Below are 16,376 nucleotides of genomic sequence, written 5' to 3' on the forward strand. Positions count from 1 at the left end.
CTATTGCAAGCAATTTCGAAAGCCTATCTGCCTTCGTTTAGATTTTCATCCTGGAAATGGCATTTTTCAAAAATTGCAAATTTAAATCTGCGATATCTCCTCTTATATTCGTCTGATCCAATTGGGATTTCCAGTTTTATAATCAGTATTCCCAAGGCTTCCACCCAAGCACAAAAACTCGATTTTGAAAATATCGATTTTTTGGGTCAAAAATGAGCAAGGGGTTAGACCCCCTAAAATGACCTATTTGCTACTCTGTCTGAAAATCGGGATGTTCTAATGCTGTCTTAGGATATGGAGTGCATAGAATTTGTTTTGAAGATTCTAAAAAACCTAACAGTCCATGATTCAATAGAGAATTACACTTCAGAGAGCTCTTCGAAGTCAACTCGAAAATGAAAAGTGAAAAAACAAAAAAAATTATTTTCTCCTAAACTGGGCCAGATATTTGGAATTTTGGTATGGAAATATAGGTTTTCGAACACGCTTAATCTATGGCGAGCAATTTCGAATGCCTATCTCCCTTCGTTTAGATTTTTATCTTGTAAATGGCATTTTTCAAAAATTGCAAATTTCACTTGAGAATGCATCAAGACCGAACGGTTGCGACGAGATGGATGAAATTCTCAGATTTACTACTAGAAGAGTTGCTTTTTCAGAATATGTACCACGTTCCGATCTACTATAATATTCCTGGAAGATAAACGACTCGAAAGATGACTTTCGAAAAATTCCCAAAAATTTGGGTTCAATTAAATCTCCCTCAAGATCGAACGGTTGCGCCGGGGTGGATGAAATGTCGAGATTCATCAATAAAAAGGTTGCTCTTTCAGAGTATACTCCCGGTTTCACAAAGCAAGCTTGATCGGGGAATCAATGCTTCAATCGATAGTTCAGTCATAAGCATTCAGAATATCATTTTAGCATCAAATTGAGATGATCCATACATGTATGTATGTACCTACATTCATTCAATTATTCAAATTAGATGTCCACTGAGGGTTAGACCCCCTAAAATGACCTATTTGCTACTCTGTCTGAAAATCAGGATGTTCTAATGCTGTCTTAGGATATGGAGTGCATAGAATTTGTTTTGAAGATTCTAAAAAACCTAACAGTCCATGATTCAATAGAGAATTACACTTCAGAGAGCTCTTCGAAGTCAACTCGAAAATGAAAAGTGAAAAAACAAAAAAAATTATTTTCTCCTAAACTGGGCCAGATATTTGGAATTTTGGTATGGAAATATAGGTTTTCGAACACGCTTAATCTATGGCGAGCAATTTCGAATGCCTATCTCCCTTCGTTTAGATTTTTATCTTGTAAATGGCATTTTTCAAAAATTGCAAATTTCACTTGAGAATGCATCAAGACCGAACGGTTGCGACGAGATGGATGAAATTCTCAGATTTACTACTAGAAGAGTTGCTTTTTCAGAATATGTACCACGTTCCGATCTACTATAATATTCCTGGAAGATAAACGACTCGAAAGATGACTTTCGAAAAATTCCCAAAAATTTGGGTTCAATTAAATCTCCCTCAAGATCGAACGGTTGCGCCGGGGTGGATGAAATGTCGAGATTCATCAATAAAAAGGTTGCTCTTTCAGAGTATACTCCCGGTTTCACAAAGCAAGCTTGATCGGGGAATCAATGCTTCAATCGATAGTTCAGTCATAAGCATTCAGAATATCATTTTAGCATCAAATTGAGATGATCCATACATGTATGTATGTACCTACATTCATTCAATTATTCAAATTAGATGTCCACTGAGGGTATCTCAGAAACTAGCTGAGCTGGACTAAAACAGATGGGCATTTTTCCAGAGGAACAAAAAATGGTGAGAAATAGTATTTGCCAACCTATGCAGAAAAAGTAGGTTTTTCCGAGAGGGATGTAGATTTTAACCCTACCCTAAAAGTTGAGCTCTCTCAACATTCAAAATCATCTGAAATAAGAGGGGTATTGTTTGCTTGATTTTAGAAAGTTCTTTTTCGGTTTAAGAGACATTCATACAAAAGAACCTTCGCTGTTTTTCGATGTGAAAAAGGGCATCTTTTCCATTCCGCTATTATAGTAGAATAGGACATTTATGGACCCTTTCTTCGAACTACATCGATAAAAATTCCAGAGATAACTCAGAATATCGAGTTCAAATCTCGATCGACAAAAGATGTTTCGCGAACGCAAAAGTCCGCGAATTTTTCAGCTGTGAAAGGAACCAATCGAGCGAATTCAAGGGGCGCATCCTCGAATTCTGCTCACCTACTCCTTTCTGCAGATTTGATTCGATTTGTCCCCGACCAAACATGACGGGTGACACAAGTTTCCGAGTTGATTTAGTTGGAAAGATTCGCTCTTTCGAGAACTTCCCATCTCTTAGATGTCAAGATTCTGGCAAGGCCTCGTATATATTATTTTCCTCATTTTGCCCTGTTCCCTTATCGGAATAAGATGAGAGTTGAGTGGCGGTAACGAGATTTGATGGAATTATAGAGCGTTATAGTTGGGGAGCCCAAGAGGGAAATTCGGGATTTACTCGAGCGTGTCAGATTGATATAAGGATGATGATAAGGGGAGATACCTTGGACCCTCCAACTCTATCAAAAAATTAGACCTGTATAGGTATAGGGGAATTGTCTAGGACAAACTCTCAGAATAGTAAAAAAAACGAGCGTGTCAGATAATGATATATGTGGTTAATTACATGCTGAAAAGTATATACAATTCTCTCAATCTGACAATTTAAGCGTGACGAAAATTATCTGATAGTTTCAGCAAGCCGAAACAATAAAAATTGGCCATATAGGTCACAAAAATCAGTTTTTTTGAATTATCTCCTCTCCTGAGCTTCAAATTGTTTTCACATTCATTATAAAAGTTGTAGAGCATAACATTTTCTACAAATTTTGTCCGAAGCAATTATTTCTACCTTTGAACTTTTTTGAGATATAGAGTCATTCGGGGCAACTGCGCACTTTTGCCTTTCAAGCCATACCCTGTTTCAAATGTTGAAGCTAGGAAAATTCAAACATATTCATAAGATAGAGAATTTTCTAATCTATAAGAAAACATCGAAAAGCAAACAAACAAAAACGTTTTCTTTCCGCAAAAAAGAATTTAATAGAGAAAATCGGAGTGCCTTCACATGCCCCTTATTGTGGGTAAGCGTGCGCACCCTCACGGGGTAAGTGAACGCAGTGCTTAGTGTACCACACAATCAAAACAAATTACAAAATAATGTCATCAAAATGTTACAATATGAGAGAAATGCTGTTTATTGTCAATACAGCGCCTTTTTAAAAGCAGTGCATTATTGTTCGTGCCACAATTCTTGGTGAACACAACACTTGATACATTCCCCTGTTGGTGACTCTTCATATTTTTCTGAACAAATAGGACAATATTGATCGAGTCTTAACCAAGAAAATCAACAATGTCATAATTTATTCCTCACTGAACTAATGCCCATATAATGAATCTATGCGCACACTTATACCCGCGAACACTTTCCCCAGTAAGCCAAAATTTGAATTGACGTTCTTATAGAGTTGAGCAGCTAAGAGAACCTAAAATTTTTTATTATATATTTCGATTAATATGCCCATGATCGAATAAAATATTGTTTAACACTGAAGGACTCGGAACTTGGACCTGGCAGAATGTGCAGAGATGCTTAAAATTAACAAGAAAACTAGTGAATTTGATTGATTGCAAATAAAAAGTTAAAGAAACGTGACACGGCGCACTCCTATGAAAAACTAATATTGCGATTCTGCGCCCTTGCTTCACCCAAATGAACCCCTCTTTCATACATTGCATAGTCGAGATATACGCACTGCGCACACTAAACCACTGCGCTCAGTTACCCCGAATGACTCTATGGCATTAGACTGGGTTTCTACATTGACCTTGGCCTTTCGCATGTGTGGCTAAGCTCGTCGCTCTCTAACTCAAAAATGGTTAAGGGTATGTAAAATTGCTTCAGACAAAAGTTGTATAGAATTTTATTATCTACAACTCTCATAATGAATACAGAAACGAGGTACAGGAAGGGAGATATTTGAAACAATTCCTTGATTTCATCTTCAAACTGTCTGATTGAGGAAAGCCCCCTGATTAGTGTCATATTAATGGGTCAACACGTCTGCAACACCGAGATCAACCATCTGCTCGAGAATGTACAAGTAACGATATTTTTTGCATTTTCAAAGGACCGCTGTGACCTTGCGTTACGTCCGAATTGTCGGTCTTTTGAAGAGTAGCTTTCTTTGGGTTCAATTAACATATCCTCTAAAACTTTGACGCTCGCAAAAAATTTTTTTTACCGTTTTCAACTCTTCCGTACGACCAGCCCAACCACTCCAACTGTCAGTTTAACATGAATGAGATCTGGCCCATTCCAACGCTGGCCCTCTTATTCTCGATCTTGTCAGCTTTCTGATTTGTTTATTCACCCAATAAAGCCAGATATGGAAGCTGTAAACATAAAATAAAATTGATGGTTTGAAACATTTCATTCTCAAACTTCTATTCTCTTTTTGCATTAGTTCGCTGATGCTTTACGAATATACTTCCTAATTGAACTTGAAACAGATCATACGATTTGCACAAAAATGTGTTGTTATACCACGGCACCTGTTTCGCTATCACAATAGCATCTTCAGGTGTGTAACCTGGATAACTTCGTAATTCACAACTGATCATACTATTTTAGGAGCACAAAGTAACTCGTTATTCCCAAAAAATAATTATTCGTCCAATGAGCAGACGATGTGTATGAGAATTTGAGAATATGCGATAAAAAAACAAATGGAAATTGGTATTACACGCAAGAGTAGCACCAGAATTGAGTCAGTCGTTATGATAACGGCACATTTACTTCATTTTCATTTATGGAAACAACCTCATCACAAATCAAATGGTTAGAAGGCGTATATTCGAAATTATTAATACTCGATTACGATTAAAATGAAATGGTAGTTTGGAACTTCCGCTCTGTGTAATTTGTTTCTATTGGAATTTATTAGACGCAGGTGAAAATCATTGTTTGGAAGGAATAATAACGATAACAATCGGCGCAAACTATTGTCATTCTTCCTCATCCTTTGTGTCTGTAGGTAGTCATGAAGGCTTTTATCAAACTTAGACGATTATATCACTACTGTTTTGTAAGAAGCCATTATCGCTCTGTCAGTATATTTTCTTGAATAGCTTATCGGAAAACCCACTGAACCTATTCCCACATAATGTGTGTGAATATACAGGGTGAGTTAACAGTGTTCGATCAGTCGATAACTCTTTAAAATTATTTTTGACTTCATAGGTTTTCCGAATTGTGAAACACGATACCAAGCTGCCTTTTCAATCTGTATATCATATTCTAAATCTATATTAAATTCTGATTTCTGAATACCCCAATTGTCATAATTTATCTGTGTTATCCGTTTGTGTGACGTTGGCCACTTTTATCGACAAATTTCGAGGTTATAAGAAATTTCAACCAGAGGTTATATCTTGAAAACCGTTCATGATAAATGTATGTTTTTTTTTCATCATCAATTTTCTGGCTTAGTCTACAGGAGGTCCGAAAAACACTGCGATTTTTCGAAAATGTCAATAATTAAATTTTTTTAAATGGTGTTCCCTGAACACCTAGTCCTAGTGGGTAGTTTCAATTTTTATGGAAAATCATCTGGACCATCATAACCATGAAACTTGTCGAAAAACGTGGCCTACGAAGAAAAGATTCACAGAAAAATTATGACAAGTGAAGTATTTCGAAATTGGCATTTCATATAGATTCAAAATATCAGATGAAAATTGGGTATTCTCATTTACAGAAGCAGGGTAGTATTATCGTGTTTCATCACTTTTCGGATCACCCTATAAAGTCAAGAAGATTCAATTCGTTTTTCTCAAATTGTTGTTCTATAACCCTGAAACACTTGAAATCATTCATTAAAATAGTCATTCGTTAATAAATTAAATCACGCCTGGTTACTCATTAACTTAAATTATTTGCATAAAAAGGAAATTTTCTTCTTCCGGATGGACTACAGCTTACTCACGCCGAAACGAGAACTATCAAATACGAAACGAAATTCACCCAATTACCGAAAATGAGAAAAAAAATTATGCACGTTCAAGTGGAGAACTAGCTGACTGATCTGTGTGAACTTGTACACATCAGGTTCAGGAAGAGAAAGTGAAACGGTTCATCTTATAAGCCCGCTTTGTAATAATAATCATTCTTTGTATTCTGGGTCTTCTCGGGAACTGGAAAGATTCAAGATTCAGATTTCAGACATCATCCCTTTCACTTCGAATCATTTTGTGCCTTATGTTATATTCACGATGAGATTCAGTTCTCAGCGAGGAGATCTTTACTGGCATATGCCCGTTCTTTGCGAATGGTAAAATGAATTTATATCGTGGTCATACAAGTGAGAAATGCAGCCATTATATAGAAATGGGTGGATATTCTAGAATATAGATATACGCTGTTATCATTCTGGTCGCACCTTCTTACAAATGTACGTCACTTCATCACTTGAACCTCCTATAAGCTATTCTTGTACCTCCTCAAATGGCCACTCAATAATTGATTGGTGTATATGAGGATATATTGAAAAATTCTTAGCCTACTATAGAACCAAACAAATTTCAATGTCAAAATATTTCATAACTCAACATATACTCCTCTTCATTGGATACATTTATTACAGCGAACCTGTAACATCCCTAGACCTTTCAAAAAAAAATGTTTCTTCTTGCTCTGTAAACCAGTCCTCCACAGCTTTTGTTACCTCCTCGTTGGAAGAAAATTTACGACCTTTTAAACTTTTCTTCAGTTGAGGAAAGAGATGATAGACGGATGGAGCCAAATCTGGTGAATAAGGAGGGTGTTCTAGTAATTCAAACCCTGAATCACGAATTTTTTGCATGGCAACATGAGATTTGTGTGCAGGGGCGTTGTCATGCAGAAACAAAACACCGTTGGATAGCTTTCCGCGTCTTTTCTCTTTAATTTTTTCCCGTAGAGAGGTCAGTAATGTCGAATAGTAATCTCCGGTTATTGATCTACCCTTATCAAAAAAATCAATCATGATTACTCCATGGCAATACCAAAAAAAACTGAAGCAAGAACTTTTCTAGCAGATTTTTGGACACGAACCTTCTTAGGTCTTGGAGAACCAGAGTGTCGCCATTCCATCGATTGTTGCTTTGTTTCTGGATCGTAGAAATGTACCCAAGTCTCATCCATAGTAACAATTCGGTTTAAGAAGTCTACATCGTTTTCAAATAGAGCACAGATCGAACGCGATGCTCCTACCCTTGCACGCTTTTGGTCAACATTCAAACATTTGGGGATTCATTTTGCAGCAATTTTTCTCATGTCCGAATTGACGTGAACTGTATGATGAACGCGTTCGTATGAATTTCAGTGCTTCAGATATCCGTTTTAGCCAAATTCGACGATCTGATAAAATCATGTCATGAACTGCATCGATATTTTCGGGAACTGACACAGAAACTGGCCTTCCTGATCGGTCATTATCTTCAATGGAAAATTTACCTCTTTTGAAGCTTGCAGTCCAATTTTTCGCGGTCGCATACGAAGGACATTGATCACCAAGGGTATTAAGCATATCTTCGTTAATCTGCTTACCTCTTAACCCTTTTAAATACAGGTACTACTTGATGATGGCTCGATACTCCAATTTTTTTATTTTCACTACTTCGATGGACATCTTCTTTCTTTTAATTTATTGCGTAACTCTGGTTTACTTTTTTGACCTCAAACTTCACATTGACACTTCTAATGAGTTATTGCAATATTTTTTTTATGCATGGAACTGGTCTAGGCTAACTAGATATCAACACATCCTCGAATTTGAGGCATATTCGCTTCAACATTTTTATTTTGATCAGATATCAGAATATGTTCAGTTGATATTTTCAGAAAATAATGAAAGAAAGAAGGGATTCCTTGAACAAATTTTTAATTGAAATACTCTGAAGTATACATATATAATGTCATATCCATCTAGTCCCTTGAGTCAGGTGACTCGTTAGCGTCATCCAAAAGAATTCGTAACAAATATTTCAGTGGCACATACTTTTCATCCTGCGAAGGGAATTTCCAACGTCCTTGCATTGAATTAAAACTGACATCGACACTTTTATCTTTAGACAATTACATGCGATACTTCCGTTTTAAAACAAACATCGCTAATGCAAAATCCATTCAAGATGTTCGACATAAAAGCTTTTCAATGAAGTACTATACGAATTGTATGTAGGTAGATAACATTTCATCCTGAATAACATGCAACTTGCTGTTAGCTTTATTTCCATATACTGGATATAACACAAGCTAACGCTCTAAAATATTGAATATATATCTATAATACCTATGTGTGCGCTGAAGTTCACTGTTTTTTGCAACTAGCTAGTTTGTACTGTGATTAAGTAGAGCGTTGAACTATTACAATGAGTTTTTTCCTGGGAATACTCGTGAGAATGTTATGTAAAGAATTACAAATTATAATTTTAAATCAATTCAGATTATCATGTGGCTGCCTAAACTAGATCCCAAAGCGAATAGTTATTTCAAACTTCAGAAACTATGTATAACCTCATCATCATTAATGCCAAAAATGTATAGATACATATGAGATGTTACTTCTGTTCATTCACATAATTTTGTAGATCGGAATATGAGAATGTGGGTGTTCTAAAAAACATATCTTAAATATGATATCTTATTTTTTTCATTGACGAACAGCTGAATTAATTTTCTGAAATCAGCATATTGATATTGTATATTCCAAATCTATTGATTCTAGAGAGATCCGAATTTTTCCTTTCATACTAAATTCGAAAGATTTCTATACCTCCAACAACGAACATCAATTTGTTGATTTTGCGTCTCGAACAAAACAGATAGAACGAAGGCAATTTCGCGCGTTCCAAGGGAATATCAGTTAGAGCGTGAAACGTGATGCTGCAAATTTCTGATTTTATCTCAGAAACCCACCGAGCCATTAGGCCTCCCGAAGCTGTGAAATGTAGCGAAATAATTTATTAAGTCTCTTTGAAACGAAAACCAACGGAGATAAGGAGGCACGACTTAATGAACGAGCCAGACAATAACGAAGATTTTGCATTTAACTCCGAGGGATAGGATACAATTAATTCGTGAAAACGTGAAACTGTGTGCAAAATCGACAATGATTATAAAAAAGGAATCGTGAACTGGATGAAACTGTGGCAGGAATCGGGGAAGGTTGCATTCATATTCTAGCGATTCCTAATCAATTTTTTTATAAACAATAGGTATGTACAGTTGTCCACTGGGGGGATCTCGAGAACTATAGCAGCTAGAAGAATATGGATACTACAACTCTTTTTTCTGACTAATGCAAATCTGAAAACAGAATCGGCATTTCATTTATAAATTCCGATTTATGAACAAAAATTGGGAAAATTTTCAATAATGATGAATTACTCGCTTGTTTTGAATTGTACTCGTAAATGATTATCACTTGATTACGCCTACCTACTTATTACCTTATTATTCAATAGTGAAACGGAAAGCAGGAAAAATTTCATATTTTTTTCTCATGAAATATCTAGATAAATAGTTATTTATCGTATATTTTTTAAATCAGCAAAAAAATTGCATAAATATGAACGAACTTTCAACTACAGTAGAAAAGGGCCTGTAAAATGTAGGTAATCATCATTTTCGAGTATGAGTTGAAAAAAGCTAGTAATTCAGCATTATTGAATATGGCAATTTCTCACTATATTTTTGTTCATAACTCAGTAGACAACGAATTTTCCCCACCCTGTACAGTATGTCTGCCACAAAAAGATCCTATAGGTACCTAAATAGAAAACTTCAGGAGTTGGAAAAAAATTCAACAACAAATTTGTTCTGGATATTCAATATTTAATAATTCAATATGTCTGATCCATTGGTGTATGGAGTGACAATACAAAGTTAAATTTTTCTTAATTGGACATGTCAATTTTCATTTAGAATTACTTTTTATATAAATTCGTTTTTTTTTTTTATATAAAAGAGTTTGCCATAGCTCTGTGAAGATGGCACCACCAAATGTAGAGTTTGGAACCAAAAATTCAGGATAGGATTGCTGTGCATTTTCTGACAAATAATATTTTTATGCATAGATCGTTAATCCAAAATAATTTTTTGGTATCGAAAATTATTCTTTGTGTTCGGTATTGGAAATTATTTCTCCGGGTTTAAACATTTTTTCCTGGCTTCAAAATTTTTTGCGTGATCGGAGATTATTTTTCCGAGATCGAGAATTATTCTTTGTCACAGCTGAAAAATATTTTCCTCTGGCTTCAAAAATATTTTTTTTAAAGAGGAAAAATAATTTTTCTCATTTTGTCAGTGTCGAAAAATATTTTGTTGTCTGTGTGGAAAAGTGATTTTCCTCATGGTCGAATAATGTTTTGTTTCAGGGTCGAAAATTAATTTTTCCGGAATGGAAAATTATTATTTTTTGGGATTGAAAAAATTTATCTTGGGCTCCAAAAATATTAATTTGTTGGCAATGTCGAAAATTATTTCTTGTTAAGAATCGCTCTGATTATATTTTTTTTCAGGATCGAAAATTTTTTTTGTCTGATTTTAGGCTATTTTCATCATTTATGATTTTTTTTTCTACAGTCTTTTGGATTCGGATTGTAAGATGCAATACCAAAAAAAAATCAACAGTTCTGAGAAGCTACTGTTGCTTACCAATTTCACGTAAAAAACAAAAGAAGATAATAAAGGCTGGTCGTGGGGTTCCTATTGCAATTTCTACCAAATTTATCCGTATGTTTTCGAGCTGAAAGTAATGTTAACTCTTTATTCCAACAGCCCCGAACGAAATTGGAATTTTACGGCTGGGTATTCCCTTCGATTTCACATTCTGCACCGTACCTTATGCATTTTCCCATTTGTTTTCATCAAATATGCTAATACGATAGAGACAAGATGCCAGAAAAGCTAGACAGGCCATTTTGCCCCGAGCAACAGAAACGGGGGTTCCGATATGAATATAAAAGTGAAGAGACTGTCTGCCCCCGCCTAATATCGATCTTGAACAACATATTCTCATCACGAAAGGCTTTTCAAATATGCTACTGAGCTATTTATGTCTTTCGTCACAGAAAGGGCATAACGAGCGCTCAAAAAATTCAGCGTTATTATTCTGATGGATGTCTCGGAATGTAGTTCCTAATTTATATTATACCAGGGTTGCTATTTTTCCACCTTCCATATGAACAAATCAAATGGTTTTCATTTATATGCATAAAGAGTTTTTATCAGGTCTTCATCAAAACCCTTGTTATATGAACTGAAAAACTAGAAACACGCCTAGTTTGCAAGATTGCTGGGTAGCAAAACTTAGTGCCATTTTCATTTTATCTGTAAGATTCCTTCAAAAAAATAAAACAACTGCTTATTTCGCTGACTGCTCAATTTTGTTTGTTATTTGAATACTACTTGCATTATTGAAATCTGCATCTTCACTGTCCATAAGGACATCTCTATATCATCTTATGATAATGATGATTATGATGCTGTAATCTTTGTGCATTAACTGATGTTATTGACGTCTCACATGCTCATCCGATAGTTATTTGTCAACTACTTGTTTGTGAAATTAAATAACCACCTTCAATTATTTTGGGTATATTTATAATTATAACCATTCATCGTTTTGCTAGTTACTGAATTACCTTGTACTTTATGTTTCTGAACGGCTAGGGGCGGTTTTTTCACCCATACTGTCCAGTAGCCTGTCGGCTAGATCAGTCAAGTGAAAATTACAAATACAATGGGTGGAATGCCAAACTCTATAACTATACTCAACTAAAAAGTCAGTCTCCGTGTGATATACAAAAAGTAATAAGAAAGTGGTGATTTTCTCCGCTGTTTCTCTGCTCCCAACGGGTTCGCACGCCAGCTAGGAAATCTTACTTCCAGCAGGGGGAACCGGACAGGACGGGAGGAAAGACAAAATTGTTCATCACTCTGGTTTGTGCTCCCAACGCTTTCGCACGCCAGCCAAGAATCGTACTCCCAGCAGTGGTAAAAGCTGAACTTGAACTTGTCTCGTGATGACTGACTCAACCTCGTGGTTTCGTTTGGGATGTTGGCCTGTTCGATTTTTAGTGGGAATGAAAATGGTGGCATGAACGTTGTTTAATGTAGGTTTTTTTACAGGGTGAAAACCGGGCTCTTCGACTCAAGGAGAGTGCAAGTTTGCAGCCACAATATGAGGAACTTGGAGCTGTGGCACAGTTAGCGGTTCAGGGAAGTGTAGAGACGACAGATGGACGACTGTCCTGGAATTACTTCGACGAGGAAGGTTATGTGTCTAGGGGTGGACTGAGACAGGGAGAAGATCCCTATATCAGGAATAGGTTCAATCAAGAGGCCAGTGACAATCTTCCGAGTAATCGGGAGATACCTGATACGAGAAATCAAATGTGAGTATACCTTAATCTTATAGAAAAGTCACCACTTTGAACAGTTGGCTAATTTCCTTTAAACCTATTGTTAACTCTTGACCTGGATTTTTTTTTCGTTTGAAGAAAATAAGACTTGACTTACTCATTTAGTGTATACTGGCTGATTAAAAAGACAGAGTCGAAGTTTCCTCGCAAAATGCGTTTTTGTCATTGTACTTATTTCGAAAAATTATTCAGCAAAATTTTTTTTTAAGAAACTTCACCTGTATATTTTAATGACTGTGCGGAATCAAAGGATGTTGGATATATACACATATTCTTCCTTTTCCGAACTTCAAAACAAGGGGTTAATGTACCCCTATTTTCGAACTCCTCTGAATGAAAAGAGAAGGTCATTCAATATCGATCAAATTTAGGGATGTTTTCCCAAGCTTTATTAAATTCTCAATTCTCATCAGATAACTCACACTGGTTGGTTTGAAATTAATCGAATTGAAATGTTCTTGGTTATAGAGCATAAAACAAAATTTGTAATGGATAAAAGATCCCTGTGACGTTGTCCAACCAGAAAGCTACGCCTTTCATGTTTGATACCATATGTATGTATCTCGAAAACTAGGCCCATAATATATAATAATATAAACACTTTTCGGGGTCGTCAAAATCAACAACATGCCAAATATCCAGAAAATTTTCGATATAAATGGTGAGGGTCCTTTAAAATCAGCAATAAAAAAAGTAGTATAAAAACGTTATCACATTTAATAGCGATCTGAAACACCTCAAATCATTGCCATCGAAATTTAAAATTTCCTATCAGTTTCTGCAACACCATATTATGATATTTTTATAGTTGATTAGCTGCATGTTCTATTTTGAACCCATATTATCGTTTAATTTTATTGCTACCATGCAAAATGACCCATTTAGGAATACCATTATCCCAATTGACATCGCCATATCAATTTCAATTGATGGAAATTAGTTTTATAATACTTATTGCGTTGTGCTAGTTCTCGATTGATTTTAACTTCGTTTTTATGAAACGCATAGTGAAGATATACAGGGTTAGACTTTGACTCGTAACAATATTTCAACAGTAGATTCTTGAGGTCAAAAAAAATATTTTTTTCCTACACAATTTTTTCCGATTCGGCCCTTAAAAAAGATATAGCCATTTTAGATTTTCATAATGAGCTGTGCCACCCCTGGAAAAAAAATTACCTTCAGAATAACCAGCTAATGGTGGTATTCTGCTTTCATCTATAAGCCAATCTGTAACTTTCCATAAGCTTACAGGAAAATTGCAATTCTGGACGGTTTTTAGTGGTCTGTAGCTTACAGGAATCCGTAACTATTTACGATAGGTAGTTCAAAAGTGACACTGTCAATGAGATAGTGACAGAAACATTTCCAGAATTGCATGATTTACGAATCTGTCAATTTGAAACTTACAGATCGATCGTACCCTACAGATTCGTAACTTACGAATGAAAAGCAGCATACAACCATTAATGATTAATCAGTGACACTACACATCTGTGGATCTTTTAAACAGAGCTGTATTCAGCCAAAGTACCCAATTTTTAAAATTTCACAGATACTTTTTAATTTTTGAACATCAAATTATTCTAAAACGGCGCATTATACGAGATATTATGAGGAAAACTCTTATTTTACAAAATGTTCAAATATTCATTATATATGCGTCTAACTTAGTTTCAAGAGTTGGGTTCTTTGAATGTTCGGTATATTTATGGTACGTAATGGTCATAATGAGAAAACTGGAAGACGTGTCCGAGAAAGATTAATCAAATAAATGAAAAACTATATTCTGAAATTCACTTCATTCGATAAAACCGTTTGTGGGATAGAACTGAAAATAAAATTTTTTTTTGGTTTTTCAACAGCCTGTATTTTTTTAACCGAGCCGATTCGGAAAAAATGCTAACGGAAAAAAGTGTTTCCTTTGACCTCAAGATTCTACTCTTAAAATATTCGTACGTGTCAAAGCCTCACTCTGTATAAGTTATTTTCTGACTCTACTCCGCGTACTCTACCTACCCTTAGCTTTCGCCCATTCACACTGAATCATCTTGCCTATTGCGATGGAGTCGTTGGACAATTTAAACTTCTGAGTGATTTTATAACCACGCAAAAAAACGAAGATCTAGCATCGTTCCTCCAGAAAAAATATGCAATAATTCTTAATTATAATACGTGACTAGTGGAATCCCAAAAACGTCCTCGCTGGTCAACATCACATGAACTTCCACAGACGCCATCGTCGCTGCTTGCAATTCTAACGAATATACAGTATGGCGAGGAGCCAAATCCCGAAATCATGCCTTGCAGTTCCTGATGGATTCTTCGACCCCAATCTATAGGATATATGGATTTTATTCCCCAGCGCATTGGACGCCGTCCACGGCGGCAATTCTGCAATCTGCGGGAATAAAACTGCTGCTAATTCGCAGGCGAACCTTGTTCCGAGTTATGGACGAACTGATTGAATAAATTCAATAACAGTTTATATCAATTCGCAGATTTATTGCCTCATAAATTCTGATTGCGATAAAATGTAGAGCAGAAGGAAATGAGAGCCGACATTGTAATCCCACGTTGGAACTTTTACTGACACTCCAGAAAATCAGAACAAGTTAATCCGATTTGATTTAATTCTTATAGAATGTGTGTTTGTTCGATTAAACCTAAAGAATGATTGATACGCTAGTGAGCTGATGAGGACGTATAAAAATATCGATTTCTCTGCATTTTTGAAATGCAGTATTAGTATTATCAATAATACAAAAACTGTACAGTAACTGTATATCAATAACTGCATTTTCAAAATGAAGAATTATAAATACAGAAACTGTGCATTAACTGTATATGAAATACTGCATTTTTGAAGTGCAGTATCATCAATACAGAAACTGTAAAATAACTCTAGGTATATCAAAAACTGCATTTTTGAAATGAATAATTATAAATACAGAAACTGTGCAGTAACTGTATATCTAATACGGCATTTTTAACATGCAAAATCGTCAATAAGGAAACTGTGCAGTTATTGTGTACCAAAGACTGGATTTTCAAAATGCATAATCATCAATATAGTAACTGTATATCAAATACTGTATTTTTTAGGGAAGAATTATAGAATTATCAATACCGTATATTCGGGTGACTTGGGACGATTGTTGAATTCAACTTGTCATATTTTCAAAACGGTGAATGATTTTTATCTTAAAAAAAGGAATATGCTTAATAACTCAGACTATTGATAACGATAAACCATGCTTCAGAATTCGGATATAAATTTTGAAAAAAATTGAATAAACTTGCCCCAATAAGTCACCCACCGATTTGGGAGGCTTGGGACACCAGTTAAAATCTATTGATTTCTCAACTCTCAAATGAAATAGGTGACTTGGGACAGTCTGAAAAATTTGAATTTGTGATTATATAGTTGAAATTCGGTAAGGAAATTAAATGATGAACCCCTATTACAGCGAAAGTAAATATATTGCAACTCAAATGTAAAAAAACTAAACAAAACAAGAGAACTTTGATTTCTTTCATTCTTTGGTGATTTCTTCGTGGAAATAACGTAAATAATAATATCCTGCGAAAAATCGGCATATTTCCTGCTGCCAATGCGCCGCTTGTATCTATTCGGCATTGTCCCAAGTCACCCTATGAAACAACAAAATAAATGAATGAGCTCCGTGTTGCCTTTTGATTTGTAAACAACCTTGTTTCATGACATATCTAATATCCCAATATCCAGAAAAAAAATTACACATGCACAAAGTGAAACACATGTGCAGGACACTAGAAAGTATAAGGGCCATAAAAAAAC

General features: G+C 35.3%; 1 protein-coding gene across 1 annotated transcript in view; it reads left to right on the plus strand.

Annotated features, from left to right (window-relative positions):
• Window positions 1-16,376, plus strand: part of LOC123310098 (polypeptide N-acetylgalactosaminyltransferase 2) — a 124,975-nt gene that overhangs the window by 59,756 nt on the left and 48,843 nt on the right. The window contains exon 2 of the mRNA XM_044893481.1: window positions 12,264-12,529. Coding sequence (XP_044749416.1) covers window positions 12,264-12,529 — 266 coding nt within the window. The remainder of the gene's footprint in view (window positions 1-12,263; window positions 12,530-16,376) is intronic.

The sequence above is a fragment of the Coccinella septempunctata genome, chromosome 3 (genome assembly GCF_907165205.1).
Source record: "Coccinella septempunctata chromosome 3, icCocSept1.1, whole genome shotgun sequence".
In the NCBI taxonomy this organism is placed as follows: Eukaryota; Metazoa; Arthropoda; class Insecta; order Coleoptera; family Coccinellidae; genus Coccinella; species Coccinella septempunctata.